Source organism: Aspergillus saccharolyticus (assembly GCF_003184585.1).
Source record: "Aspergillus saccharolyticus JOP 1030-1 unplaced genomic scaffold BP01scaffold_31, whole genome shotgun sequence".
In the NCBI taxonomy this organism is placed as follows: Eukaryota; Fungi; Ascomycota; class Eurotiomycetes; order Eurotiales; family Aspergillaceae; genus Aspergillus; species Aspergillus saccharolyticus.
In genome coordinates, this window is record NW_020290641.1 from 263,127 (window position 1) to 291,015 (window position 27,889).

The 27,889-nt window shown below is 55.9% G+C and overlaps 12 protein-coding genes and 3 non-coding genes across 15 annotated transcripts; 9 read left to right on the forward strand and 6 right to left on the reverse strand.

Moving 5' to 3' along the window:
• Nucleotides 1-30: 30 nt before the first annotated feature.
• BP01DRAFT_425303 (iron-containing alcohol dehydrogenase) lies at nucleotides 31-1,622 on the reverse strand (the record flags this gene model as incomplete). The annotated part of the gene is made up of 4 exons (XM_025579739.1): nucleotides 31-529; nucleotides 589-596; nucleotides 661-685; nucleotides 744-1,622. The coding sequence occupies 4 exons, from the start codon at nucleotides 1,620-1,622 to the stop codon at nucleotides 233-235; spliced, it is 1,209 nt and encodes a 402-aa protein (XP_025428876.1). The 3' UTR covers nucleotides 31-232.
• Nucleotides 1,623-2,680: 1,058 nt separating this feature from the next.
• Nucleotides 2,681-5,045, forward strand: catA (catalase catA; the record flags this gene model as incomplete). Its single annotated transcript, XM_025572062.1, has 3 exons — nucleotides 2,681-2,914; nucleotides 2,978-3,290; nucleotides 3,343-5,045. The coding sequence occupies 3 exons, from the start codon at nucleotides 2,681-2,683 to the stop codon at nucleotides 5,043-5,045; spliced, it is 2,250 nt and encodes a 749-aa protein (XP_025428877.1).
• An 81-nt stretch (nucleotides 5,046-5,126) lies between these two features.
• BP01DRAFT_126721 (uncharacterized protein) lies at nucleotides 5,127-5,616 on the forward strand. The gene has a single exon (XM_025570447.1). It carries the CDS (start codon nucleotides 5,208-5,210, stop codon nucleotides 5,511-5,513), a length of 306 nt encoding a protein of 101 aa, XP_025428878.1. The 5' UTR covers nucleotides 5,127-5,207; the 3' UTR covers nucleotides 5,514-5,616.
• BP01DRAFT_t242 lies at nucleotides 5,431-5,541 on the reverse strand. Its single transcript has one exon. It is a non-coding gene; the product is annotated as a tRNA-Leu (tRNA).
• Nucleotides 5,617-6,245: 629 nt separating the features above from the next.
• Nucleotides 6,246-6,831, forward strand: BP01DRAFT_359123 (uncharacterized protein). The gene is made up of 2 exons (XM_025575597.1): nucleotides 6,246-6,380; nucleotides 6,437-6,831. Exons 1-2 carry the CDS (start codon nucleotides 6,311-6,313, stop codon nucleotides 6,781-6,783), a joined length of 417 nt encoding a protein of 138 aa, XP_025428879.1. The 5' UTR covers nucleotides 6,246-6,310; the 3' UTR covers nucleotides 6,784-6,831.
• A 674-nt stretch (nucleotides 6,832-7,505) lies between these two features.
• On the forward strand, nucleotides 7,506-10,058 carry BP01DRAFT_302335 (uncharacterized protein; the record flags this gene model as incomplete). Its single annotated transcript, XM_025572068.1, has 6 exons — nucleotides 7,506-7,621; nucleotides 7,677-7,974; nucleotides 8,038-8,140; nucleotides 8,218-8,591; nucleotides 8,908-9,293; nucleotides 9,350-10,058. The coding sequence occupies 6 exons, from the start codon at nucleotides 7,506-7,508 to the stop codon at nucleotides 10,056-10,058; spliced, it is 1,986 nt and encodes a 661-aa protein (XP_025428880.1).
• A 603-nt stretch (nucleotides 10,059-10,661) lies between these two features.
• Nucleotides 10,662-11,805, forward strand: BP01DRAFT_425307 (S66 peptidase family protein). The gene has a single exon (XM_025579740.1). The coding sequence runs from the start codon at nucleotides 10,702-10,704 to the stop codon at nucleotides 11,782-11,784; it is 1,083 nt and encodes a 360-aa protein (XP_025428881.1). The 5' UTR covers nucleotides 10,662-10,701; the 3' UTR covers nucleotides 11,785-11,805.
• A 245-nt stretch (nucleotides 11,806-12,050) lies between these two features.
• On the forward strand, nucleotides 12,051-13,387 carry BP01DRAFT_346027 (putative phosphatidylserine decarboxylase; the record flags this gene model as incomplete). Its single annotated transcript, XM_025573619.1, has 5 exons — nucleotides 12,051-12,110; nucleotides 12,161-12,202; nucleotides 12,282-12,417; nucleotides 12,481-13,039; nucleotides 13,091-13,387. 5 exons carry the CDS (start codon nucleotides 12,051-12,053, stop codon nucleotides 13,296-13,298), a joined length of 1,005 nt encoding a protein of 334 aa, XP_025428882.1. The 3' UTR covers nucleotides 13,299-13,387.
• Nucleotides 13,388-13,618: 231 nt separating this feature from the next.
• On the reverse strand, nucleotides 13,619-14,811 carry BP01DRAFT_393920 (alpha/beta hydrolase; the record flags this gene model as incomplete). The annotated part of the gene is made up of 3 exons (XM_025578278.1): nucleotides 14,084-14,811; nucleotides 13,700-14,020; nucleotides 13,619-13,641 (listed from the first exon to the last, which is right to left on the reverse strand). Exons 1-3 carry the CDS (start codon nucleotides 14,748-14,750, stop codon nucleotides 13,619-13,621), a joined length of 1,011 nt encoding a protein of 336 aa, XP_025428883.1. The 5' UTR covers nucleotides 14,751-14,811.
• Nucleotides 14,812-15,017: 206 nt separating this feature from the next.
• BP01DRAFT_346033 (Gfo/Idh/MocA family protein) lies at nucleotides 15,018-16,589 on the reverse strand (the record flags this gene model as incomplete). The annotated part of the gene is made up of 4 exons (XM_025573620.1): nucleotides 16,251-16,589; nucleotides 15,885-16,198; nucleotides 15,677-15,824; nucleotides 15,018-15,613 (listed from the first exon to the last, which is right to left on the reverse strand). Exons 1-4 carry the CDS (start codon nucleotides 16,381-16,383, stop codon nucleotides 15,018-15,020), a joined length of 1,191 nt encoding a protein of 396 aa, XP_025428884.1. The 5' UTR covers nucleotides 16,384-16,589.
• Nucleotides 16,590-16,979: 390 nt separating this feature from the next.
• BP01DRAFT_t240 lies at nucleotides 16,980-17,053 on the forward strand. The gene has a single exon. It is a non-coding gene; the product is annotated as a tRNA-Val (tRNA).
• A 339-nt stretch (nucleotides 17,054-17,392) lies between these two features.
• Nucleotides 17,393-18,343, reverse strand: BP01DRAFT_385103 (uncharacterized protein; the record flags this gene model as incomplete). Its single annotated transcript, XM_025577568.1, has 1 exon — nucleotides 17,393-18,343. One exon carries the CDS (start codon nucleotides 18,341-18,343, stop codon nucleotides 17,393-17,395), a length of 951 nt encoding a protein of 316 aa, XP_025428885.1.
• A 774-nt stretch (nucleotides 18,344-19,117) lies between these two features.
• On the forward strand, nucleotides 19,118-19,199 carry BP01DRAFT_t241. The gene has a single exon. It is a non-coding gene; the product is annotated as a tRNA-Ser (tRNA).
• Nucleotides 19,200-19,704: 505 nt separating this feature from the next.
• BP01DRAFT_393922 (peroxiredoxin-like family protein) lies at nucleotides 19,705-20,491 on the forward strand (the record flags this gene model as incomplete). The annotated part of the gene is made up of 2 exons (XM_025578279.1): nucleotides 19,705-19,973; nucleotides 20,021-20,491. Exons 1-2 carry the CDS (start codon nucleotides 19,728-19,730, stop codon nucleotides 20,489-20,491), a joined length of 717 nt encoding a protein of 238 aa, XP_025428886.1. The 5' UTR covers nucleotides 19,705-19,727.
• A 191-nt stretch (nucleotides 20,492-20,682) lies between these two features.
• Nucleotides 20,683-27,024, reverse strand: BP01DRAFT_425312 (NACHT domain protein; the record flags this gene model as incomplete). Its single annotated transcript, XM_025579741.1, has 4 exons — nucleotides 20,683-25,775; nucleotides 25,828-26,103; nucleotides 26,172-26,529; nucleotides 26,569-27,024. 4 exons carry the CDS (start codon nucleotides 27,022-27,024, stop codon nucleotides 20,683-20,685), a joined length of 6,183 nt encoding a protein of 2,060 aa, XP_025428887.1.
• Nucleotides 27,025-27,889: the final 865 nt, after the last annotated feature.

The window sequence follows — 27,889 nt, forward strand, 5'->3', positions numbered from 1 at the left end:
GATGGAATCAATACGGGAGATTAATCGACTAGCACGAGCGCATCAACTCTGATGCAGATTTATATATGACTTGCATCGCCCGACTCTAGAATCTATGATGTCATGGCTGGGTGGCTTGTCAGGCTAACCCAAATCAGGAATGGCGACGCGTCAACATCGGATTCGCGAGAATTCGCGGCATCTTCCCCCCTCCTCTTAATAACTACCTACACTAACCACACGGGTCTCACTTTCATCGAGCCATGTCCAGGATCTGAAGGATCCCCTCCTTGTCGGGTAGCGCCTTATTGTGCGCTAGAGCGTCAGTTAGCGTCAGTTCAGCGATCTTGTGCAACTGTTCCTCCTGCGTGACGTTGACTTCCGAGAGCCGCGATGGCAGACCGAGCAGCTTGACGAATCGATGGACGACATCAGCGGCCTCTGTCTCTTGCATCCCAAGCACCTCGTTGAAGATCTGAAGGATCGCCTGCTGCGCCCTTTTGGTCTTATCGACTGTGAATTGTAGCGTTGGGGGCAGCAGGATGCAGCTCTGGACAACAGTTAAGATGCGACCGCCAGCAAGGGATTGAACAACTGCGGTCGGCTTACCGTCACCCCTGTCGACCATGGTCAGTCTGCGAAGCTACACGCATATGGCACAAGGGAGAAGGCATAACTCACCATGCTGAACACCTGCAACGCTTCCCTGGGTTGACATCCCTTAATCAGCTAGTTATTTTCCAACACGGTGCAATTATACTCACCAGCTGATGACCAATCGCATGACTCGCCCCCATGGGGATCTTCCATTTGATGAAAGGGATCAAAGCATCCCTCGACCCACGCTGACTCTCTGCGATGCCTTTGAGCAGCTCGTCCTCCTTGCCGTCCTCCTGTCCGTCGCGGTACTCCTTCAATCCTCGCACCAAAAGCGGTAGCCCCTTTTTAATATGCGCCTCAGCCTCTTCATGACACTTTCCGCTGCACAGGCTCTCCACGAAGTGGTCGACGGCACGCATGCCCGACGCCAGCCACAGATGCGACGGGGTGGTTCGTGCGACCGTGGGATCCATCAGGATCAATGACGGGGCGCCCTTCGGATGCATAAAATGCTGCTTCTTTCCTTGCGCGTTTGTCCCGCTCGCGTAGGCATTCCACTCACCCGCACTGAGGCTTGTTGGCACACAGATCAACTTGGCCACGGGCGCTCTGACGGTGTCCGGTCCAGCCAGGCCTCGCTCCTGGTCCACCAGGGCTTCCATGTCGTCCGCCCCGAATCCCGCGGGGAGCGTAGCACTCAACATCACGGCGATCTTGCATGCGTCGGAATAAGATCCGGAGCCAATGGATACCACGGCTTGGATGTCATTTTCCTGGACTCTGTGTGCGATGTCAATGATGTCACTGTACGGGGAGTGACTGCCCACTCCGACTTTCTTGTAGACCTGGTAATTTGAAAGGTGCTGCTCGAGGGCGTGGATGACCGAGGACTTCGTGTCGAGGCTGGTGCTGACGACGAGAAGGACGCGCGATGCATTCCACTCGGCCAAGGCAGTGGGGATGTCGTTCAGATACGAGGCCTCAAAGATAGCATCGTGGCCGTGTCGGCCTTCGATGTCGAGCTGTTGGATTTTCTCGCGCATGGTTTTGGAGTGTTGTGCAGCAGTGAGTGAATTGGGAGATGAGTTGCGTAATTTCGTTGGTCTAATGGTCTGAGTAGGTATGACCGGCGAAATGGCGGGGGGTTTACGGCTGATGGCCTGCCGGTGGAGCAGTGAAGTGCCGAATTATGTACAGTACCCGCATCCTCCCTCTCCACGGATTACACACATAGATAGTAGCCTCAGCCGTCAACGCTCCAGGTCTTTCCTTCCATGGAGGAATGGGCAAGTCATTGCTGTTCTCCTGCGAGTCATGCTGTGATTATTGACCAGCCCTGCCGTTGATAACACGGTCGCAACTCAGCCAGTCAATACCAGTTCGGGTCTAGAACTCTGTTCTTACCAATGCCAGGATGGGGGATGGGGGTCTTGCAATGCCTAAACCCACGCGTTCAACGACTCATGGAAAGGTGGGCCTCATGATTTGCATAGTTACCAGTTGAGGGACTGGGCTAGTGCCAACTCTACTCATGGTTGACCAAGGCAAATTGAGTCCAGCCAGCGTACAGAATTGCGCATTGCCGCTTATCTAACCACCAGGCCTGTTGGATGGAGCTCCATGTGCTGCGATGATCGACATCTCATAGGGACACCAGCCCACCAATGGGTCTTGCTGTATTTATTGAACATAAAGAGAACCTGATGGTGTAATGAACAAGTGTCCCAACCCTGTTTAGGTGCTTGACCAAACGATGCTGGCCTACAATGAAAGACGAGTGTGTCGGATAGTCAGGTGGGTTTAAAGTGGGTTTGTCAGAGTGACGTCTCCTGGTCTCCCGCTCCTCATCTTCTCAAAACGTCATGGTTACAACAGATGCTCCCCCGCACATCCAAATGCAGCCCGTGAAAGAACAAGATCTCACCAACCACAATCTCTCAATTACCCACTGGTATCCATGACGAATACATGCCGACCCGCGGCCTGGTGCTATCGTCCGCTGCTTTAATTGTCGTCAATTCCCCGCGCTGCTGCAATTGACTCTCTCTCTCTCACATCTGCTTCCTTGCATCCAATCTTCCCACATCCTCTCACATTCACCATGGCCAGCATCGTCGCAGGAGGCCTTGAGCGTGCCCAGGAGGCCGTCAAGAGCGCTTCCAACAAGAACAAGAAGGCCGTGGACCTGGAGCGCGACACCGTCGACGTCACCACCGAGCAACGCCAGACCACCGATCACGGGGTGCCCATCAGCAACACTGACAATTGGCTAAAGGCAGTGGACGGTGACCGCACTGGTCCCTCTTTGCTTGAAGACCAGATTGCTCGGGAGAAGGTAGCTTCCCCTGCCTGAGCATTGGAAGACAAACAAACGTGCTTGCTGACACATCACGCTTAGATTCACCGGTTCGACCATGAGCGCATCCCCGAACGGGTGGTCCATGCTCGTGGCACTGGCGCCTTTGGAAACTTCAAGCTCCTTGAGAGCTGCGAAGATGTTTCCTATGCGAACATCCTGAATGACACCTCCCGCAACACCCCGGTCTTCGTCCGCTTCTCCACCGTCCAGGGCAGCAGAGGCAGCGCCGATACTGTCCGTGATGTCCGGGGATTCGCCGTCAAGTTCTACACTGATGAGGGCAACTGGGATATCGTCGGCAACAACATCCCCGTCTTTTTCATTCAAGAGTCCATCAAGTTCCCTGATTTCGGTATGTTGCTGCTTCGGCCGGGTCTCCAGTAACCCATCACTAACGGGCGCAGTGCACGCGGTCAAACCCGAACCCCACAACGAAGTACCCCAGGCGCAAACCGCACACAACAACTTCTGGGACTTCTGTTACCTCCACCCCGAAGCCACCCACATGTTCATGTGGGCCATGTCCGATCGAGCAATCCCCAGGTCGTACCGAATGATGCAGGGCTTCGGAGTGAACACCTACTCCCTCATCAACAAGGAGGGCAAGCGTCACTTCGTCAAATTCATCTGGACACCACATTTGGGGGTTCACTCGTTCGTCTGGGACGAAGCCCTCAAGCTGGCTGGCCAGGACCCGGACTTCCACCGCAAGGATCTGATGGAAGCCATCGACAACGGGGCCTACCCCAAGTGGGACCTGCAGATCCAGACCATTCCCGAGGAGAAGCAGGACGACTTCGAATTCGACATTCTCGACGCCACCAAGATCTGGCCCGAAGACCTCGTCCCGCCCCGCACCATCGGGGTCCTCGAGCTCAACCGCAACATCGACGAATTCTTCCCACAGACCGAACAAGTCGCCTTCTGCACCAGCCACATTGTGCCCGGCATCGACTTCTCCGATGACCCGCTCCTGCAGGGCCGCAATTTCTCCTACTTCGACACGCAGATCAGCCGCCTCGGCATCAACTGGGAGGAGCTCCCGATCAACCGGCCTGTGTGTCCGGTGCTCAATCACAACCGCGACGGCGCCATGAAGCACCGTATCACCAAGGGCACCGTCAACTACTGGCCCAACCGATTTGAGGCGGGCAAGCCCGACGGCGCCGCCCCCCATCACGGGCAAGGGTTCGAATCGTATCCCGCGCCGGTCACGGGCCGCAAGCGCCGCGGCCTGAGCCCAAAGTTCCGCGAGCACCACAACCAGGCCCAGCTCTTCTACAACTCGATGAGCGAGCACGAGAAGCTGCACATGATGAAGGCGTTCAGCTTCGAGCTCGACCACTGCGACGACCCCGTCGTCTACGACCGCCTGGCCGGCACGCGCCTGGCCGAGATCGACCTGGGGCTGGCTCAGCAGGTCGCCGAGCTCGTTGGCGCCCCGATCCCCGAGAAGGCGCTGCGCCCTAACCACGGCAAGCGCACCATCCGCCTCTCGCAGACCGAATTCCCGCCCAAGGAGCCCACCATCGCCAGCCGCCGCATCGCCATCCTGATCGGCGACGGCTACGACCCCGTCGCCTTCAAGGGCGTGCAGACCGCCGTCAAGGCCGCCAGCGCCCTCCCCTTCGTCATCGGCACCAAGCGCTCCCCGATCTTTGCCGATGGCGAGTCCAAGGAGACCTCCAAGGGCATTGTGGCCGACCACTACTACGATGGGATGCGGTCCACCATGTTCGATGCCACCTTCATCCCGGGCGGGCCCCACGTCGAGACCCTGCGCAAGAACGGCCAGATCAAGTACTGGATCGCCGAGACCTTCGGGCATCTCAAGGCCCTGGCCGGTACGGGCGAGGCCGCCCAGCTGATCAAGGAGGTCATCGGCAGCGTGCTCGACGTGGAGGTCGCCACCGCCGACAAGCCCGACCCCGTGGAGTGGTACGGTGTCGTCACGGCGGGTAGTCCCCAGAAGCCCGAGAGCATTAGTGAGACGATCAAGATCCTCAAGGACGCGAAGGACTTTGTTGGCAAGTTCTTCTACCAGGTCAGCCAGCACCGGAACTACCAACGCGAGTTGGATGGGCTGGCCTCGACGGTGGCGTTTTAGGCGGTTGATCGAGATTGCCTGGGGCGGAAGCGTTGTAGGAGTTCGGTTTGGATCTGTGTATGCTATATGTTAATAATCTGAATGAATTATGATCAACTGTTATGTGCATGGTCTCTGCTGTTTACGGAGATGTAGGCGTTCGGATAGCTTCCTACCCGTAGGATGTATCCGGAATATACAGCTGTGCTGCTCGCGGAAATGAGGCCTGTCACCCACAAAATCTGGTGGCATAGTAGTATTCAGTATAGCATGGGCCCCAGACCAGGTCAGACACAGGCAATGATAGTACCAACTAGTGCATTTCAACAGAGAAGGGGATATGCGCAAGAAACAAGGACAATGGGAACAATGCCAAGCCCAGCAACGGAGGCTGCGCAAAAAGATATGACAAGAGTGGGATTCGAACCCACGCCATCTTACGATGATCAGGAAGCTGTGAAGCTGGGTGTTAAGGTGACCTTAACCTGACGCCTTAGACCAACTCGGCCATCTTGCCGTTGATGAATGAATTGCACAATTTTGCGTATATTGCTTCTTAAAGAAAACAAGACTCGTGGCAGGCAGATCCGGCTTTCGTGGACATGGTGGGCTGTACGAGGTATTGCGCAATGGTTATACTATAATTTGAGAACTACATCTTGAGTTATTGAATTTATGGTTTGCGTCAGGGTCGCTTGATGCTCTGGGTGTGCTTTTGAGCTGTGTGTGTGGTGTCGGGGTTCATGATCCGTATCAGTATATTCTAGAGGTAGCTGTGTCGTCTATGCGGGCAAGACGAGAGCTCTTAGTAGCTCATAGCTATAAGCAGAAGCAGGAAATTCTGGATGATGCGTAGTGCGACCGAGTACCATTTAAGAAAGTACAATAAGAAGTAGGAAGGGCTGTAGAAGGCGTGGTTAGTCCCTCGACCAAGCAACACCGCGACAAAGCTAGCAAAGAAGCAGCTGGGTATTGCGTATGACATGACCGGCGGAATAAATAGACGGAGAAACAGAATAGCTCTATCCCTTCCAAGTTTTATTTATCCTTCGCATATACCAGCCAGTGTGCCGGTCCAGCCATAGCAACAATCGTGTCGGCGAATCACAAGCAGCCCCCGGCAGAACCCCATGAAGTCATCCTCATGTCAACGCCTTCGCCTCTACTCGTATACTATACTTATACCCCTACCGAGCCCTTTCATGATACATTGAGATTCCACCCCACTCAAACCTACAACCAACCCTCCAAAAAACTAATATACAACTAGCAAATCTACATCCAAAATGTCCCTCACAACACTCACCCTCCGCCGCCTCGCCCTCAACCAACCGCGCCTCACCGCGCGGGGCATAGGTACGTCTACACCAAGCCAACCGACACCCAGAAACCCCACTAACCCCCAACCACAGCAGCACGAACGGCAACAGTGACACCAATCCGCTTCGCAAGCAACGAAGCCTCCCCCGGCCAATCCTCCAACGTCGCCAACCCGCGCTCCAGCAGCCCGGAGTCCCAATCGATCAACATCTCGCGCGGCAAGGAGGCCCGTCACGCCGATACGGCTGACACGCGGTCTGTGCAGTCGCCTATCTCGTCACAGTCCGGGCCGACGAGTGAGGCTCACGAGGGGGAGGAGCAGACTCCCGCGGATGCGCAGATCAAGAATCATCCTGGGGAGTCGACGGAGACGAAGCGCAGGAATGTTGAGAAGGCGGGGGAGCGGCCATTGGGGGTGGAGGATCGGCAGGGATCTTAGAGATGGATGATTGGGTGTTTGATAGATGATGAGGATTGAATGGAATTTTATTGATGATTTACAGTATGTTGAGTGTAGAGTATCTATGGTGATGTGTGCTGCCACCAGTAGGGATAGTAGTTATGTATTTTGCATGCGATGTACAATTATTTGGTAAAGAAAGATAGTAAGCATTTCTGTCTGAACCACAGAGTAATATGGTGGTATGGTTACTTCAGCATTGCGTGGGCAGGAGATGGATGGAATTAGGGCTGTGGGGAGGTGACGGTGCGATGACGGCACAAGCTCCGATTCCTTCCCCTCCCCGAGTTGAATCGCGGATCGCCCTCCCCTCTTGTCTGCATAACCACGCCATACGTGACCCCATGTCAAGTTTGCGTCTTGATGATTCGTGTGTTAAAATCAGGAATACAGACCATGCGTCGATCGCGTAGCCTAGAAATTAGAAATCTTGAATAAAAACTCTGGACAGGTACTGACAGTCTGATCCCCATGTTTTCATAGACTGCTGTAGGTAGCCACACACACACAAAACCAATCCGCAAAACTACCGAGTATACACTACTAGTACAAACTTATACAGTGATACACTAAATATCCCCCGCAATGGCCGACGCAATGGATCCTCAAGCCATCATCCTCAAAGACGCAGGTGGCAGCAGTGTACGATCCTCCCGTCCCCCCGCAAGAGGATAAGTAAACCCTAATTCAGTGGCATTTCCATGCGACAGGCGCAAGGCTCCCGCCCCTCCCAACAAGACCAATACACCATCCTCCCTCCCGAGGCATTCTGGAATCAAACCGACCAGCTCGCGCTCTTCGCCGTTTACGACGGACAGTACGTCACATCACATCTCCCTCCCCCCCATGAGAGTAAGCTGAGAAAAGAGAAGTGGATCAAGCAAGGTCGCCAAACACGCCCGCGACAACATCCCCAGATACCTGAAAGAAAGCCATGCACTCGCCAAAGGCGAGTACGAGGAGGCGATCGCTGAGGCGATTCACAAGGAGGAGGAGCAGCTGCTGCATGAGTTCTGGGCGGGAGAGGATAAGCATGCGCAGGCGGGGACGACGATGGCCCTCGTGATCTTGAACCTCAAGCGCGGGGTGCTGGTGGTCGGGAATGTGGGCGATTCGGATGTGGTGTTGGGGGAGGTGAAGGTGGGAGAAGGGGGGAAGGGGGTGGAGGTGGTAAGTTTCCCCCTGATTTTAATGGTGCTGGAATTGGAGTTGGTTTAATGCCAGTGCGGACAGACGCGGTTGTCGACGACGCATAAGCCGGAGAATGCGGGGGAGCGACATCGGGTGGAGTTGGCCGGCGGGAGTGTGAATACAGACAGTGGGACGGCGAGAATCGGTGAGTGTTGGTGGTTTGGTGGTGGTTGTCCAACATGATATATAATTGAACACAAATGAGTGCTAACGGTCGAACAGGAGCGCTGAACATGTCGCGCGCCTTGGGGGATCTGCAATACAAAACCCCCCTCAACAACATGACGGAGCGGGGCAAGAGGAGCAGCTACGAGGGGGAGAATCCCGGCGATGAGAGCCCGCTAGGGGACTTCATCTCCAGCGAGCCTGCCCTGAACCGCGTCGAACTCCGCGATCACAGCCGATATGTGCTGGCTCTGCTGTCGGATGGCGTGACCAATGTGTTGGATGACGCGACAATCCTCAACCGCATCTGCGAGTTGCAGCAGTCGGGCTTTGACGCCCAGCGTGCAGCAGAGAACATCACCGAGGGGTCAACCTCTTTGCCGGGCAGTGATAATGCGAGCTGTGTGGCTGTCTTCTTTGAAGGGCTCAAGGTGAGCCAGGGAGGGTGATTCCTACAGTACCAGCAGGTGCATTGATTGGGTAGCATAGCATACTAGCATAACATAGCATCGCATCATCGCACCGTATCCATGTCAGCTTTAGTTTGTTCCAATACCTTGGATCAAGGCATTAATCATCGATCTAGATCCCCTCCCCCGAGCCAATGACCAGCCCCGGAACCCGTAGCCGGGGGGGATCAGCATGGCCGGGGGGGTTCCCGGTCAGAATGAGATCAGCCACGAGATGACCAACCACTGCATGTTCACGTCATCCGCACGAGCTGTTATATACTCGCTGTTACCTCAGTTTGAAGTCCACATAACCCACTTCCATCCATTGCCCGCCACGATGTTCGAGAACATCGTCCAGCCGCAGCTGAAAAGCAGACCGCACCTTCCGACCCCCTCTGTCGGCCCTCAAGCCTCAAGCAACATCATCGACATCCGCACGGACAAGAATGAGTCCCAGCTTCGGGAGTCGCTGCAGGAGACCGTCCAGGCGGCATGCCAGGGCAAGGCAGCCATGCCCGATTTGCTCCTCTGGGATGAACAGGGGCTGCGATACTTCGAAGACGTCACCTTCTCCCCGCACTACTATCTGACAAGCGAAGAGATTGGGCTTCTGGAGAAGTACAAATACCAAATCGCGCAGTATATCCCGTCAGGAAGCACGGTGGTCGAATTGGGCAGTGGGTGCGTAGCCCCGGCCTCGGTCTACGGGATAGGGACACTAACTTAACACTGGCCAGCAACCTCCGCAAGGTGAAGATTCTGCTCGAGGCCTTGGACGAGATGGGTCACGAGGTCGACTATTTTGCCCTGGACGTCTCCTTCGCGGAGCTGCAGCGGACGCTGAGCATGGTCCCGCCGGGAGTCTTCCGCCATGTGCGCTGCTTCGGCCTGCTGGGCACCTACGACGATGGCCGCGAGTGGCTGCAGCAGCCGGACATCCGCTCGCGCCCGCAGACTATTCTCTCCCTGGGCTCTACACTGGGGAGCTTTCAGCGGGCGGATGCAGCGGCGTTCCTGGCCGGCTTCGTGCATGGTGACGCGGATGGGGAGAATCGTCCGTCTTTCCTCCTGGGGTTGGACGGGTGCAAGGACGGGGACCGGGTGCTGGCGGCGTATAATGATCCAGAAGGTGTTAACCGGCGGTTCATCAAGCATGGTCTGGAGCGGGCAAATGAGGTTCTCGCGCAGGCGGTGTTCGCGCTCGATCGATGGGATGTGGTGGGTCGATGGAACGCGGAGAACGGCAGTCATGATCAGTATTACCTTGCGACCGGTGATACCACGCTTGCTGGAAGAGAAGTGCCAGCGGGAATGCGCATCCGGGCAGTACAAAGCCACAAATGGGATGCGGACGATCGCAAGACGCTCTGTGAGCGGGCCGGACTAGAGGAGGTGGATGGCTGGGCGTCGGAGAGTCAGTACAGTGAGTGTAGTCTTTCGGGTTGATGATCCGTGCTGACTGTGGTGCAGATTTGCTGTTCTTGAGCAGCTGAGAGAGGTGTAGAGAGGTGTAGAGAGGTGGCGTGGTTCCATCGGAGACGATTAGACTTAATCTTTAATGTGATAACCTGTTCGCGCATCTGCATTGAGCCAGAGTGTATCAGCAGTTGGATCATCCTGAGGATCTTGCTTCAAACCGCCACAGCATCTCCCTTTGATCCTTTGATATCCTCGTCACCGACTCGAATAGAACTTTGATCTGCATTCAGAAAAATGAGGAGGATTTCAACCACGAAGCATCGAAGCATCGAAGCAGTAAACAGTTTGCAAACAGATCAAACTGATGACGACAGACGGACACAAGAAACAAACAGGAACAAACAGCAGCAAAGATGCAAACACCCCGCATTGGAGCCCCGATCGAATCAGGATCATCCCCCGCATACTGTAGTTACTGCTTGCAAACAAGACAATCTCACCACCATAAGGTAGTTAGTAGTATGACAGGTTGATGAATGGAAAGTTGATAAAAGGCACTCGAGAGGTAACTAGTATAAAAGGGGTCCCAGAGCCTTCTGTTTTATTTGTCTATTCTCAATCTCAGACACCCAGCTATCCCATTCTATTCGACTCCTATCCAGACCACAGCATGACACCCCGTCCGCCCATCCTCCCCCCGCCCCTCCGCCCAGGCGATCTGATAGCCCTAATCTCCCCTTCTTCACGCTTGAACGACGACCTCCCCACCCCCCTCCAGCGTGGGCAATCCTTCCTCGAATCCCTCGGCTTTCGCGTCTGCACGATCTACACCCCCTTTCCGAAACCCATCACCATGGCCGAGTCCATCCGCATCCGCACCGAGGAACTGCACGCCGCCTTTGCGGATAACTCGATCCGCGCCATCCTCTGCACGCTGGGCGGCCAACACGCCAACGAACTGTTACCGTTTCTCGACTACGAGTTGATTCGCGCCCACCCCAAGATCTTTCTGGGCTATAGCGACACCACCTTCCTGCACTACGCGCTCGAGTCGCGCGCCGGCCTGCGCACCTTCTACGGGCCCAGCCTGCTGACGGACTTTTGTGATGTCGGAGGGCCGCTGGCGTTTACTGTGGAGCACTTCCTGCGTGTGTTGACGGGGAGCGGCGGGGTGGTGGGCGCGCTGCCGCGCTCGGAGCGGTGTTCAGTGGATCATAATGATTTTCAGTATCTGAGGGATCACTCAATGCTCGAGCGGGCGACGGGGCCGTCGCCGCCGTGGCGGTGGGTGAAGCCGGGGCGGGCGGAGGGGAAGCTGTATGGGGGTACCGTGCATCTGGTGGAGCGGTTGCAGGGAACGGGGTTTGCGCCCACCTCGTGGACGGGGCATATTTTGTTGCTGGAGTCGGCGATGGGAGGGGATAGGATCGGCACGCCGTATCCATTGAGTCGATTCCGGGGGAATTTGGTGGATCTGGCCTTATCGGGGGTGTTGGGCGAGATTAGTGGGTTGGTGGTGGGGAGGGGGTTCAAGTATGATGCGCGGATGCAGGATGAACTGGCGGGGGTGATTGTCGAAGTGTTGGAGACGGTGGTGGGCAGGAAGGATGAACTGCCGGTGTTGATGAATGTCGATGTGGGCCATACCAGTCCCTTCTTGACGTTGCCATTTGGGGCCAGAGTCCGGCTGGATTCCGAGGCGGATGAATTTGCCGTCTTGGAGGCGGGGGTGGCAGAAGGACCCCTTGAGTAATTCACCTATATTATTGATTACCTTACCTATACAATTATTGTTAAGTGGAATATCACTTATTCGATAATGAATCCTCTCCATCAGTAGTCATTTATTGCAGCTAAAAAGTAACACGAAGCACTCATCATCCTTACATCATCCCCGCATGCGGAGATCAACTCCCCTCCATCTCTACTTCGTCTACTTCCTATACTTCCTATACTTCCTATACACTTACTTTCACACAACTCTCCCCCATCAACCATCACATCCGCAACACCAACACGATGGGATTGCTCGACTTCCTCCATCAGATAGCAGACGACCTGCTGGCCCGGGTCAAAATGGTACTACTCCACTGCCTCCGCGCTCTGACCACCGCCACTAATGCCCCCAGATTCAAAACCGCCAAGTGGGATGGCTCACCATCGATCGCAAGGTCAGTCTCCACCCTCGCCCGAGCAGCGTCATGCGGCAAGCTGGAGGCTGCAGGCAAGCAGACACTAACAGAGCCCCAGACCGGTCAGCTCATCCGCGAGCAACAGCCCCTCTGGAAGAAAGTGAAACTCCTCCTCCTGTTCAACCCGCTGACCGAATGGCTGGACACGACCCATCTCATGCGCTTGTATATGCATCGTGAGGCAGTGAAAGAAGGTGACCTCCCATCCCCCCCTCATCGCGGATCGCGACGAGGAAGAGACTGACCCCGCCCCCCAGGCCGAGACGAAGCCACCCCCACCTCCCGTAAGCGAATCGCCGCCTTCATCGACTTCTACCACATCGATATGACCCAATTCACCCCCTCCGACATCACCCAGTACGCCAACTTTGAGGACTTCTTCGTGCGCGCTCACACCCCCGCCGCCCGGCCCCTCTTCGAGCCCGACAACCCCCGGGCGGCGGTGGTGGTCGCGGACAGCCGCGTCGTCACCTACGAGTCCGTCGCCGAGAGCAAGCGCCTCTGGATCAAAGGGGTGGATTTCTCCATCACCAACCTCGTCATGGATCGCCAGCTCGGACGCGAATTCGATGGCAGCCCCGTCGCGAGCTTCCGCTTGTCCCCCCAGGACTACCATCGCTTTCATAGCCCGGTGACGGGCACGGTGCGGCTGTTCCGCAGTATGCCGGGGGATTACTACGAGGTGGATCCGATTGCCCTGCGGAGTGGGGTGGATATCCTGACGCGCAACGCGAGGGATTATGTGGTTGTGGAGAGTGAGGAGTTTGGGGCGGTTTTGTTCGTGGCGATTGGGGCGGCGCAGGTTGGGACAGTTCAGTATGTCTTTTTCTCTTCTATGTGCTGTATCTGATACTAACTATGGTCTAGATTCCACGAGCGGTTCCAGCAGCCCGGTGCCCGGGTTCAAAAGGGGGACGAGCTGGGCCATTTCCAGTTCGGAGGGTCGTCGATCATCGTTGCCTTTCAGCCGGGGAGGATCGTCTTCGACGCGGATCTGCTGCGGGCGAGCAAGCATGCCATTACCACTGATGTCGAGGTGGGGATGAGTCTGGGACGGGCGGTTGACAAGGTGTAAGATTGCCTGCTGTTTGGGGTGCAGTACGTTATTTCCGTAGGATGATAGAACTGGGGATGTTGTTGTAGGTATGGAGATGCTATGACCCCGACAAGGACGCGAATCAACCCTTTCGTTCTCGTAATCTATGCAGTTCTAGTTGTCAGATGATTATGTATATCTTGCTAAAACTTACGAACAACATCGATGTCCGTCATTTGTTCGATTTCCAATTGCAGCAGACCAGAAGGTGTTAGGTTCTACTCCTGCCCCAAGACTGAAATATGTGGGTGGATGGTCGTAACCCTGAAAACGAGGCGCAAGTTCTCACTGTCCATTCATTATGAAGCCAGGTCAATGGCTTCTAGTGTCTATGAATCAGAATTCTTTCTTTCTACCTCATCCCCCTCCCACTCCTCCACTCCCCACCTCCGCCAACTCCCTCACATCCCGCGCCACTGCCTTCAACGCCTGCATCGCCCCCTCGCTCCACGGCGCCATCTGCAGAAACCCATGACACAAGGTCTCATAATGCCTCCAAGCCACCTCATTGCCCGCCTCTTCCAACTTCGACGCAAATTCCACCCCGACATCCCGCAGCGGATCGAAGCCACAGGTATACACCCTCGTCGGCGGCAGCCCCTTCAACGAGGCAACCGATTGCATCCCCGGCGAGACATACCGATCTCCCGGCGCCACGCCATCCGGGAGATAGTTGGCCGCGAAGTTGAAGATCCCGTTACCTGCCCTGCCTCGTCAGCCTATTATCCCTCTATGATCGTCTTCCCAAGGATGATGAAACTCACACTCCAAATATAACCCCGAATTATTCTCCCCCGCCGCGGGGGTATCAAACGGCAATCGCGCCTCCGGGTACAGCAACAACAACCCCTCCAGATTCCGTTGCTGGCGGTCCATCCGCCGCAACGCCATCGCCGCCGTCAGGTTCCCACCTGCACTGTCCCCACCTCCGAAGATTCGCGCTGGGTCCACGTGCCGGGCCTGTCCGCCCTCCCCGCGCAGCCAGTCGAGGACGCAGTCGTATTCGTCGAGTTGGGTGGGGTATCGCCATTCCGGCGCGAGTCGGTATTCTACGAGGTAGACTTGGAGGTCCGCTTGCGAGGCGAGGAGGCGGCAGCCGGCTTCGAAGTCGTCCGCGCTGCCGATAGTGTACCCGCCGCCGTGGAAGTAGATAAGGGCGGGGGAGAGGGTGTCGGAGGCGGTGGGAGCTGGGCGGGTTGGGTAGAGGATGCGGATGGGGATCGTGCCGTGGGGACCGTCTATCGCGGTGTGTTCGACGTGCAGGGTCGGCGGCTGTTTGGCCGAGGGGATGGCGCGCAGACTGAACGTTTCGACATGGTGGCGTCGCTCTTCGAAGATATTGCGGCCGGAGAGGCGTAGGGTGGGGTGGGAGGACAGGAACTCTTGGACTTCGGGGTCGAGGGTGGTGCGTGAGGCGGTCTTAGGGATCATGTTGGTTGATGCTGAGATGGGTGATATCTGAGGGGAGGTTGGGGGGTTGTTTATCTCTATCTCAGGAGGGTGCTAGGGGGGTGGAAAGGGGGGAGGTGTTGGCTCATATATAGGACTACAAGTTTGTGTCTGCCTGGTGAAATCAGCTCAACGTCATTGTGTCTCGGAAACCTCGGACTCCAATCCTTGAATTATGGGAAGATCAAATCAAATAGCTAGGTAGCTCGGTACAGAAAAAGGCATGATTCGTGACTCTGCAAGAACACCTCACTGCTTCTCCCCCTGCCCTCGCACCGGCAACCCAGCTGCCTCATACAACTGATCGATACAATCCATCTGAATGATACTCTCCTGCCCCGGGATCCAATACGCAGGGGTCTTCCCTCGCACCGCATCCACAAAGGCTTCCAGCTGCCACCGATACGTGCTCCACGCCTTCTGCCCGCCGCGACTGCCATCGCTGGTCGTGACATTTCCCCACAGCGGCCCGCCCCGGTACTGGCGGTGGTACTTCGTCTGGCCCGTCGTCTTGTCCGTGACCGCGATGTAGTGGTACAAGTGCGGCATCATCGCGTTGTAGAAGAAGATTATCGCCTTCTCCGTCTCCACCTCGATCGACGGCAGCTCCCAGAACCGCGGCACCACGCCCCCCACCCACTTCCGCGCCATGTCTGTGTAAATCCGGCTGTGGACCTCTCGGCCCTGGGCGTCTTCGAATGTCAGGTAGGCGTACATCGCCTCGTCGACACGCCGGTCGTGCGCTGACCGTCGTGCCGTCACCGAGTGGATCGTCTTGGGAAGTTGGCTGCGCAGGGCGTAGCGCGTGAAGGAGAGCGCATACGTCATGTCCATTGCGGAGCCACCTGTCCCCGGGGGGGTTAGGGATCATGGTCATAGGTAGAAACAGGCGGAGGGAGGGGACGAACCTGCCAGATCATACTGCCATCGGATGTCTCCCTTGGGCACACCGGGGCTGGCGGTCATGATCGCTTCCGTGCGAAGGATCTGGCCGTACTCGCCGGACTCGAGGATGTGGCGGAAGGCGTGCGCGGCGGGGTGGAATTGCCAGTGGAACTAGCGATGAGGGGAGTGAGCGAGGAGACCATGGGCCATGAGAGGTAGATGGAGACTTACAGCTTCCTCGATCGTGACTCCCTTCTCCGTAGCCTGGTCGATCAAGGCGCGGGCCTCCTCCGCATTCGATGTGAAGGGTTTCTCGCAGAGGACGTGTTTCCCTGCTTGGATCGCCTTGGAGGCCCATTCGTAGTGCAGGCCGTTCGGGGTGGAGATGTAGACGATGTCTACGGCCGGATCGTCGAGGAGCGCCTGATAGGAGTCGTGCGACTTGGTGAAGTGGTATTGCTTGGCGGTTTTGGCGGCGGTGGCGGCGTCGCGGGAGGCGATGCTGTAGAGGATCACATCGGGGTGGGTTTCGACGGGGTGGATGACTGGGAGTTTTTAGCTAGAAATTGGGATGGAATGGCGAAAGATGCTATATACCTGCTGCGGCATTGATGTTGGCGGATGACAGCACGCCGAGCTTGAGTGCATTGGGGTTCTTCGCAGGCGCGGAGTGGAGAAATGCACCGATATACTGGTGCAGAAAGGTTGCACTTTGGAGAACGAGTGCCATGGTGGTCTGCTTCTCGATTGATTGCAAAGGATAATTGCTGCTAGAGTTGAGAAGGTGTTCTGAGTTGATGTTGATATGTATGTAGGTAGAGAGGGTGGGAGCGGAGCGATAAGTCGTGTAGTGGTGGTGGAAGTGATGACGTTTAGAGCCCGTCACTCCAGCACAAGCCAACAAATTTCTTCGTTGAGCTGCAACGGTGTGTAACTGACTTTTGTCCAATCGCATTCGATGGGTGCAGCTCTCTTGGATTGGCGGAATGTGGTGTGAGGTCCGTTGTCTGGAGAAGTTAGGATTGACGGCTTGTTGACGTCGTTGCGATGTATTCCATGTTGGGTGGAAAATGCCCTAAGTACTTATGCAACACTCAATTCGGTCGCATTCTGCTAGGTTTATGTTCTGCCTTAGTTACCACGCTGATAACAGACCTTCATTGGTAGTCCAATTGTTAGCGTCTAGATAGCAATTATTATAGAATGCGATTTTGCATCTTGAAGTATCTTATTACGTCGACAAGTCTCCTCGCAATCTGCCTGTGACGACGCCCACATATTGCAAATGAAGTATGATTAGAAATAAGCAAGCTTCTTTCATCAATTGGCCGGATGGTGTAGTTGGTTATCACGTATCGTTAACACCGATAAGGTCCTGGGATCGAGCCCCAGTCTGGTCATTCTTTTTCTTTTTTGCTCCTCTCACCAATTGGACCCTTTCTCAGCCCCCACTTAGAACGTTAGGACTGCCTACACAAGTACCTGCGGAGAAGAATGGATGCTGATGAGGTGGCAGATAATTATTTGCTACAGCTGGACGTTATTGAGTTTATAAAAGTATGTCGTGGGGGAGGAGCGGTGGGATGGCGGGGGTGAGTTGCCCTGCTCTGTCTGGGAGGGTGTAGTATCGTGGGTATCCTCATTGATGCTTTGCATGTGCATGTGCAGTCAGTGTCAATGTCTCAGAGCTGCAGAGTATATGGGCATTGCGTGCTCATCTGGGGTTCAACCAGCTTGAATTACTCGCTCACCTCCGCAAGCTTGCGCTCAAAGATCTGTCTCCCTCGTTTCTCGATCCATTCCTGCCGCAGTGCAACGTACATTGGGTGCCCTGTCTGCTGTAGGTATACAGCGACTGCTGGCCTGTACCCCATGATATAGTCCAGTGCAGTCTCGCCAGTCGCAGTGACCCAAGTCAGGAGATCCGGCGCGAGGTGAACCAGCTCGCACAGCTGTTCGGTTGTGTACAGGTCATCTCCCTCGTCGGTTTCATCCAGGAGATGACCCCACGATTGAACCGTGTGTCTCAGATTGGTGCCATTAACCAGCGCCATCCGGACGAGCTGCGAGCCATTCTGACCCACCGCGTACAGATTGCGCAAGGAGCCTGGGTGCCCGAGGACCCCCCCATGGAGCAGAACCAGTTTCATCCGCGCCTCGTCCCCAGCCCGAGGGGCTTCGTATGCCCCATAGTCGAGCGCCGTAAGATTCTCCGGAGTCAGATCGTTCGGCCGCGCTCCGTAATCGAGCAGAAGACGCACCATCCTCGCATCGTGCCCACCCCCAAGGCGCATGGCGTAGTGAAGCAGAGGAGTCCCTGTTCTAAATCGGAGGTTTGGGCTCCCCTTGGCCTCCAGGAACTGTCGCAGCTCCTCAACCTCATCGTTTTGCAGCGCCGGCTTCAATCGCTCAAATTTCAACAGGCAGCTAGTGCCAGGCCAATCGAGGGGTATCTCCCCTCTGTCATGTTCCTGGATCAGCTCCCCGGGGATACTATTCCCTTCGAAGACTTGAATGCGCTTTTGTTTGCGGACCGTTAGCGCCTTTTCCGTGGCATTCTTGATCTTATCCATCTCATGCTGGAACTTGGTCCGCATGAATTTGCATGTCCGACTAAGACGACTTAGCGACTGAGCATCTAGATGGTCTGCATAATACCGATGTAGCTCATTGGGTAGCCGGAATAACATTTTGCTGCAGTGACTTTGCTGGGGTTTACGGGTATGAGGCTGTCATGATCAGGCTTTTGCACTAGTCTGGGGGGATATAAATAGTTGCCTCTGTAGCTCCTCGACAATTAAGCCCTGACGCTCAACGCTCGGCTTGGTTCTTTATGTCGGAGTATCTAGATGATGTTGCTTACGGAGCTTTTCTGCACTTTCTTTCGTACACTTCCGACAAAGCTTCATTTGCTCTAGCGAGAACTATCGAACGACTATAGCAGTGTGACAGTCTCTCCCTCCATATGTTGCGCATCAAGAACAAAGAATCTTCTGGAGAAGCTCATCTGGTAGTTTCCCGTCATAGCTTCTTTTGTATCATTTTCGATGGAATATTTCCATCTCTGCCAAAAGAGATAGGAGACTCCAGCAGATAGCTGACTAGCCTACTATCGTCACAGCCAATATATCACTATCCAAAGATCATCTTTGTGTCTTGATAATCTTTGGTGGAATTGGTGGTTGCAACATCACGATTTCCCTGCGATATACAATTTTTTTTCAGCCATTGACAGAAGGCATTCATCAACACTAAACTTGAGCAATGCAATGGGACTTGAACCAAGTCGAGATTCTTAGGGAGACATACATATAAGAATGACGAGCAACAGTAGTATGCTATGTGCTTTCTCGAATTCTAAGCATGCAGCTTTTACTACAATGTGAAATTCGCAAGATCATGACAGCATGAGCTGCAAGCAATTGTCTCATGTGTTTTTGTTATCCAAGCATAATTCAGAGTTAGACAATATGGCCGAGCGGTCTAAGGCGATAGACTAGAAATCTATTCTCTTCGGAGGCGTCGGTTCAAATCCGACTGTTGTCGTTTTTGCTCCAACTTTTTGTTTGGCCAGTTCTACGGGGCGTGTCCCCACCAACTCCCCACCTACTATATAACGTCAAATCCAGCAGCCCAGCATAAGGGCTGACATTTGGTGGCCTTGTGGTGGGAATTGGTTCGAGGGGCATCAGTATGTACCAGTTGACTCTGCCCCTTCATGCCTTTGCACCCCGCAGACCTTCTAATACTATTCGAGAAGACAACGAGAAACCAACCATGATCCTGGAAACATGTTATACTCGCCTACGAAGTGGGGAATACGAACCCGCTCATCAAGTTCCATCTCACACATCTCCGCTCGGCATACTCTCAGCCCCCTGGTAGATCTCAGAGGATGAACAAGAGCGCTTGAATAATTGCAGATATGTACCGCATAGTCTCAAAGGCTCACCATTCAGGGTTGCATGCAAGCGAGGGGCACAATCATGTGACCATCCTCGACATCATCATCATCACACCCATCCTCATCCTATCTACACCCCATCCATTACTCTGCAGCAGCAAACAGATGCCATGACCTCCCCATCCCATAACTCATTACCTCAAGAAGCCGCATCCGCAAATCCGTCAGACACCGACACCACCTCCACCTCCACCACCACCACCGACTCCCCACCCTCCGCCGACCTCCAAGCCAAACTCTCCACATACCCCGTCCACGACCACAACAACCAGCACCACCAATTCCAAGAGCTCTACACTGGCCCCGATGCTGCCCCGCGGACGCTCATCGTATTCATCCGGCATTTCTTCTGCGGGGTAACTTCTCTCAGCCATTGAGGGGCGACCATGCTAATCGAATGCAGAGCTGTAAAGAATACATCCGCACCCTCTCACAAACCCTCACTCCTGACTATCTAGCGGGATTAACCCCTCCCACGGGGATAGTGATTATCGGCTGTGGGGATCCCGGGTTGATAGACACGTATCTCGCGGAAACGGGGTGCGTGTTCCCGCTCTACGCGGATCCGGAACGGAAGTTGTATGCGGAATTGGGGTTGGGGTTGTCGCTGGCGATGGGGGAGAAACCGGGGTATATCCAACGGAGTATGGGAAGGGTGGTGGCGGAGTCGGTGTGGGCGAATCTGAGGCAGATGACTCGGGGGTTGGGGTGGAAGGGTGGGGATCAGAGGCAGAATGGGGGGGAGTTTTTGTTCCAGGCGACGGAGGGGTCACAGGGAAAAGGGGAGGTGGTTTGGTGTCATCGCATGCGCAATACGAGGGATCATACTGAGGTTGATGTTTTGAGGGGGATGTTGGAAGGGAGGAGGAGTTAAGCGTTGAAGGGGGGATTGGGGGGTTCGGAGACTGTGCTGTGTTTTGTGCTGTGTTTTAGGCTGTGTTTTGGGTGTATCCATCATGCCACAGCCGCTGGTTTGGTAGGTATCATACCCTAAGGACAAAAATCGAGAAATAGCTGCATTTACCATCCTTGACACTACACAACAATTTTTGTAGATCCAGCAGCCTAAACAGCAATAGCCAACCGCTCATGACTCCCCACCACCTGATTGATCCCCGGCGAGATCAAATCATCGCTCGCCTCCGCCCTCCCCGACCCAAAGCGCTTCAGATTCCACTTCTCCACCCCCTCCACATCCTTCAGATCCGCGGCAAACGTCCGGAACAGATCCGCATTCAGCCGCTCGTACTCCGCATACTCCTTCGGCCAGTCGCCCAGCCGCTCCACCGCCAGCTTCAGCAGATGCAGATGCTGGCGCACGTGCTTGCCCTCGTCCTCCACCGTCCCGCCGGGGCTGGAGGCGCCGGACGCAGACTCGGAGAGGCCCGAGGCGGCGGCGCTGGCTTCCATTTCCGTGGCGGAGACGGAGGTCGGGTCGATGAAGACCCGCAGGGCGTTCTCGTGCAGCGAGGCCGCTTTCTTGTAGTATCGGTAGGCGAGCTCGCGGCGGTCCTGGTGGGTTTGGTAGCCCTGGGCGACGCTGGTGTACATCTGCGAGAGGAGGACGGTCATCTCGACGGTGCTGGGGTGGCGCGGACCGTGCACGCGAGCGCAGTTGTAGACGATATCTTCGGCCAGGCGGATGGCGGCGAGGGAGTCGCCTGTCAGGTAGCGCGTGATGACCAGCATGCGGCCCAGCGCGAGGGTGTATGCGTACTGCGGCGCGGTCGAGATGTGCGTGTCACGGTGGTTCCAGAGGGCAGTGAGGATCCAGGCCAGGGTCGCGTAGTCGTGCTGTTCGTCCAGGACGCAGATGAGGGTGTTCAGGTGGACGAGGTCGAGCTGGGTGAGGTCGACCTTCTGCTGCTTGAGGTAGTCGAGCGTCTCCTTGAGGATGCTGGCCGAGACCTCGAGCATCTCCTTCCGGGAGGCGGCGGCGGGTCGCGCTTCGACGTCCCGGCCGGCAATGACCAGCCCGAGCTTGAAGACCGTCTTGAGCACCGAGGGGGATGCGTAGCCCTGATGCGCCCGGATGTACTGGAAGGCCGTCAGGGCGAGCCCGCAGGCCGAGTGGTAGTCCGCCGTCGCCAGCAGCTGCGTCACCCGGTCGTAGCTGGCAATCGCCACGGAGCGGATGAAGTGCGGGGAGGTGTGCGAGGGGAAGTACTCCAGCAGGGTGTCGATGAAGATCCGGGCCTGGCTCGCAGTGGCCTGAGTAGTCGCCCCTTCAGTGGCAAGGAAGTAGTTGGTGACCTGCTCGGCCAGCCGTGCGGCGTCTTCATGACGGCCCTTGGCGCACAGGAAGCCGTGGAGACGAGCTGCGGATGGCATCACAGTCATTACGCTGCTGCTCTTCGAGCCGATCTCGGTGCGGAACTGCTCGAAGTACATGTACTCGGTGGTGAGTGCCGAGTAGACCTCGTTGAGGGTGAGGGAGGCGTCCTCGCGTTGGCGCAGACGGTACTCCAATTCGGCAAGGAACGAGAGGCTCTGGCGGGGACTGGCGGTCAGGTCGAATCCGACTGCACCGACATTGGCGGTGTCTTTGGCCACGATCTGTCGGTACAGCTCGTGGGTCAGCTCTCGCGCACGGTCGACCTGGCCCGCGGTGATATAACCGGCCGCGATGGTCTTCGCGGCTGCCGTCAGCTGGATGGAAGACGACTCCGTGGCGAGAACCTGGGCGGTGGCATTGCGCAACAGAGTCGCAGCCGCCTGGAGATCTCCCTGCTTGGTATACAGCGTCACGATCTCTGATAAGTGTCCCAGCGACTCTTCATGGGCCCATCCGTGGGTCGAGCGTAGAGAGGCCAGACGCTGGGTGCGGATGGAGATCACCCGCTTCACTTCTTCGGTGCTCATCGACGCGGTCTTGGATGTATGCACGAGCATGTTCTGCTCCTCGTAGATCGCATTGAGTGTGGCACGAATATCTTCATAATCGATTTCGACCGCGCTGGATCGAGTCTGCAATAACTCTTCGTACAGAGTGATCGCTTCGCTCTCGTACCGCTTGGACTCCTGGCAGATGTTGGCCAGGGTCTTGGTGGCGTGGATGGTCACAGAGGCACTCGTGCCGAAGAGGCTGATACATGCCTTGCGGTACTGGGCTGTCACATCGTGGATGACCGCGACGTCGCTCTGCACCATGCGCAAGCAGTGAATATAGCGTTCGTACAGGGTCTGAGCGAAGCTCGGCTCCTGCAGCTTCGGACTGATTTGAGGCTTCTGCAGAGTGCCGAACAGTACACGACACGGCTGCAAAGCTTCGGCGTAACGTGCTTGGTTGAGCAAATCGGTCACAACAATAAGCAAGGGCTCAAAGGCGTCCGGATGGCACTGCTCGGTGTCCTTGTTGAGGATGTGGACTATCTGTCGGTAGTAATCCACGGCAATGGGACGCGGACGAGTCAACTCCGCCAGTTTCCAAAGCTGTTTGACCACGGTTGGATGCTGGGGTCCGTATCTCTTCTTGCAGTCGCTCAGAATGTTCTGGTGGATCGTGATCAGCTTCTCAGTTTGCACCATGCGCTCGTACAGACGGAGGAGCCCCGTGGTGACGCGGTCCAGCAACTTGTCTCCCGCCGGTCGACCGCGGCGCACTGCGTGATACAAACGCAGGCGAACATCTTCCTCTTTCCCGATGCGCCGCCGAAAGCGATAGCAGTTGGCTAGACGTTCCGCCAGCTCGACACAAGACTCCAGATTGCTGGCGGGGAGCACGGCCTCGTCGGCCGAGGGGGCGAAAAATGCCGGCCACATGGTCCGTAGGACCTGCTTGATGGCCTTGGTGGCGTCCTGCCATCGATGCTGCGACAGATACAGTTCCAGCAACGTATTGGTCGCAGTCATCGAGACCTGGTCAGTAGTCGAAGCGCTGAACACCATCTCCTTGAGACTCGATTCGGTGATCGTGGAGCTTGTCGAGGTCGCCATCTTCATCACCTCGCGGGAGGTGGTATTGATATGTTGCTGGACTTCCTGATGGACGCCGCTATGACCGTGGGTACTTTGCGCGCAATGCTTGAAGACGCTCAGAGCGAGCACGGAGAGTCCAACCGACTTCATGACTTTGGCAACTTCGAGGAATTTCGAAGCAACCGCCTCCGAGCTCGACGTGCTTTGGCCATAGCCCTCCCAGAATCCGGACAGGATCGATGCTGCTTCATTCTCCCGGTGCTGAGACTTGAGGAACTTGGCGTAGCCGAGCACGGCGTCCATGTTCCGCAACTCCCATTCAGTGGAGGAATTCAGTCGGTATTCCTTGCTGGTTTGCTGCCACAGCTCGATCCAAGTCCGCTCGGCCGTCTTGATGTCCTTCTCGGCCACGAGCCTCTCAGCCTTGGCCTGCAGAGACTTGAAGTCGAATGCGCGGGTGACCAGGTCATCCTGTTCCAGCTCATCCAACGAGAAGATCGTCCGCGTCTCCATCGTATCCTTGCGCCCGTGGAGATGCACCAAGAGCGAGTCGTCTGTCTGTCGAGGGCCGGTCGCTTGCGGCGCGCTTTCTGTGCTGGCTTCCTGCAGCCAGGTGGTTATCTCTTTCGCCTTGGTTTCTTCTCCCATCGAGGTGTAATGCTCGGACAGCAGCCTCATGGTCGAGGTCACCATGCTGCTCGACGCCCCGTAATGGATCTTGTAGCATTCGATGAGACGCTGCAGCATTTCCGTGCGCTGCGTCATGATCGTCGTCTTGGAGTCGGTGACTTGGTCGGCGGTGACTTCCAGATAGAACTTGATCATCTGCATGGTGATCAGGTGTCGCGTGGAGAGCACGGTCTGGCTCATCTTCGCCGCCTCGTAGAAGATCTTGCTGATATGGGCGGAGGGAATCTCGTGGATCCGCCGGTAGAAGAGAGCCTGGCACAGGACGGTCTGCAAGGTCGTAGGGTGGTTAGGGCCCAGGGCCTGTCGCCACACACGTGTCTGGATGCCATGGAGAAGACGCAGAGACGGGGTCGATTTGTTGTCCCACACAGTCATCTCCAGCAGTGGGACTGTTGGAGTTGTCGGAATACTACTGCGCAGCTCTTTCGCAGCGGTGGCGATTTCCTGGTCGGTGGCACAGCCGAAGGCGATCTTGACATGTGTGATCCAGTAGCGCAGGGCAAAGTCGAGCAGCGGATATTTGACCAGCAGCTCCTGGCTGGCAGAGTCGTCCAGGGGGTCCAGCGATGGCTCATGGTCACTGGTAACCACCTCCTTGGTGTACACGAGTAATCGTTGAGCGAGATCGCTGTTCCGGTTCTTGACGGCTGGCAGCAATTTGTCTTTGGCCAGCACGTCCAGAATGGCGGAACGGATCTGCCCGTGGCGCAGGTAGACCAGATTGCTTTGGATGAAAACCAGGGACGCAACTGGCTTGAGGAGATGGTGGCTGTCGAGTTCTTTATCGGTGATTGTGCCTCTGTCCAGGTGGATTGAGCCAAGCGCCGACAATTCCTTCTGCGTCAGAGGACGCGCGGCCGTAGACAGCCAGGAGAGCACCTTCAATGCATCCTCGCTGACCTTTGCATGCATCGCATGCGAGACCAGATCAGTGAGGGTCTTTCCAGTGTTGGCGACCGTGGTGATGGCCTTGGAAAGCGCTTGTGCGTTGGAGGCGCCCTCCTCGCGGATGCGTTTGGCGGCCAGCTTCGCCCACAAGAACGAGCCCCTGGCGGCCTCTGCAATGCGCGTGACCATGATTTCTTGCTCGTCTTCCGACTGGGATGTAAAGGAACGGTTGGGGTGCAGGATCTTTCGTACAACAGCAGTGATGTCGTCAAACACAAGCTCCGGGCTGACATGCACTGCGGTCTGCAAGGCCGTGGAGGACTGCTGCTGGGAGCCGAGAACAATCAACTTGACTCGGTCTGCCGGTACAGCAGCTTCGGTCAGTCGCTTCCGGAGACTGGCTTCGCCGCAACTGGCTTCGTCCATGCCATCCACCACCAGGACGAGTTCCTTGGCGCCTTGGAGGCTGCTCTTGAGGGCGTTCCGCACCGCCGCCCAGAGCAGGTCATCGTAGGCGTCTTCCTCCAGTGTCGACTGACTGCGGGTGAAGGTGTCGGAGAGAATCTGGTACAAGCGCACATTACCAATGCGCTTGTCGAACAGCTGCGACAAGACCATTTTGGCGACTGCGCGGGGGGTGGTGTTGGCGGGAATCCGGCTATCTGTGGTGGTGGTTAGTTGTGATGCTGCGGGTTCGATGCACCCAGACTTAACTGATAGGGACGAAGATCGATTTGTAGACGGTGCCTCCCACGGAATGCTGGAGATGGTCGTGGATCACGGTGGCCAGGATGGTCTTGCCGGATCCTGGCTTTCCATGCACGGCCAGGACTTTCTGATCGCTCTTGAGGAAGCGTGTCAAGTACGGGCTCATCCACAGGCAGGTTGACTCCTCGCGCTCTTGTGCAAAGTGAGCCGTGGTCTCCGCCACGTTGATCAGCACGGGATCTTCCGGCTGCAGCCATTCCTTGATGGTTCTGATCTCGGTGACTGCATTGTCCGAGCGTATCAGTCACGAGAAGAGTCAATTGGAACAGGACTGGGGGGATCCTGCTCACCTTTATCCCCATTCATCCCCTCGCGGATTAGTTGGTGTCTCCACATCAGCTCCGAGACATGCTCACAGCGGGCCTTGAAGCTGTCAATCGGTCCGGGAAAGGTGCTGTAGATATCAATCGAGACTGACTCGGAGGTGTTCAGGGACCGATGAAAATGTCTGGCAACGCCGACGACCAGAGTGACCAGATCGGCCAAAGCCAGGATCAGTTGGTCCTTGATATCCTGAGACACCGAGAACAGTTCCGTGCGATCCAACAGGTTCCCCAGACCCATGGAGGAGCGGTAGAAGAACCCGAACAGATCCATCAGCGCAGGGGCGTTCTCCTCCGCCAGCTGGAAGCAATATCTGTGAGTCGTCTGCTCATGTTGTTGGTATCAATTCTCAGCGCGGCATACCTCAAGTAAACTCGCACAGTGCACATAGGCGAGCTGAGCCGCCATGTGGCTATCCCCGGCAAATTGCTGCAGGGCAGTATCAAAGGAGTGCAGCCGCTCGACAAACAATGCAGCCCAAACCAGGGCCTTGTCATAGCTGCTGCCCTCCGGAGGAAGCTTGCGCATCCGCTCCGCGCGGATCCATTCCAGGAGGGTGGCATAGTCTGCATCGGTGATCTGGGTGGAGCTCACAGCGTCGCTGCTGCGCCGCGTCAGTGAACTCACGACATCGGCCAGCGTGGAGCTGCCTCCTCCGCTCAGGGTCCGGGAAGCTCTTCGCGAGGTAGAGGTCTGCATTACAGTGCTGTACCCCTCTTGCTCGAGGATATCTGATGCTCTTCTTGTTCCAAAGAGTGCGGTGGAGGATAGGGGAGAGCCGAAGGTGTAGTGAACGTTCGGTTGGAAAGAGGTGGCCATGTTTTGATGATTACATGAAGTTTTATGTCCAACAGGATGAAAAACTATTAAGCGGGTGATCGCCCCCGATGAAGCAATTAAGGTCTGTAACAATTGTGGTAATGGCTAGCTTTGATAGAGAAATTCAATGCGCAAATCTGAACGAACTTGTCAAGTACGAGGATAGTATAAAGGTATTGAGTTATCGAAACTAAGTTATATCGAACAATCGGATTCTAGAACTGCGATCTATATTTATAATCTGGCTTCCCACGGATCTTGAAGCAGTTGAGGCGACGTCAGAATGAGATGCACGACTGTGAGCTGAGATCCCTCGCGAACAATGAAAGGTTCATTCGCTTTCTGGCAATCGATACTGACATTATGCGGCAGTTTGAACTGGTCACCCCTATCCACATTTCCTGGGGATGGAACAACCCGCTAGTCGATAGGCCGTGAGTCTACACAGGGCCACCCTAGGCATTACCGTGGTCGAACAGTCTGGGAACTATCGCGGGATCTCCGATCTAGTATGATCTGGGATACAGACTGACTTGTGCCACTCGTGGACTAGAACTTAGTCCGGTCGTGCACGACTGTACCGTCTGCATTCAATCGCTCACATGTGAGCGACCAACACACTATCATATGGGAATTCGTCATGATTCCAGACTCGCTACTCCGAATGCAGTCACTTTCAAACGCTCATTCAGAGTTTTTTTCTGACACTCGACACGAGTGCGTGATAGTAAGAACGTGTTAGTGGATCGAAGTCAAATCGTCACGTCATGAAGCTTGGATGGCGGATCGTCCAATCGGTGCGAGGCGGAAGGCGGGTGGAATTCTGAAAGTGGGGGAGATCCGGAGATCCGCACGCGGAAGATTC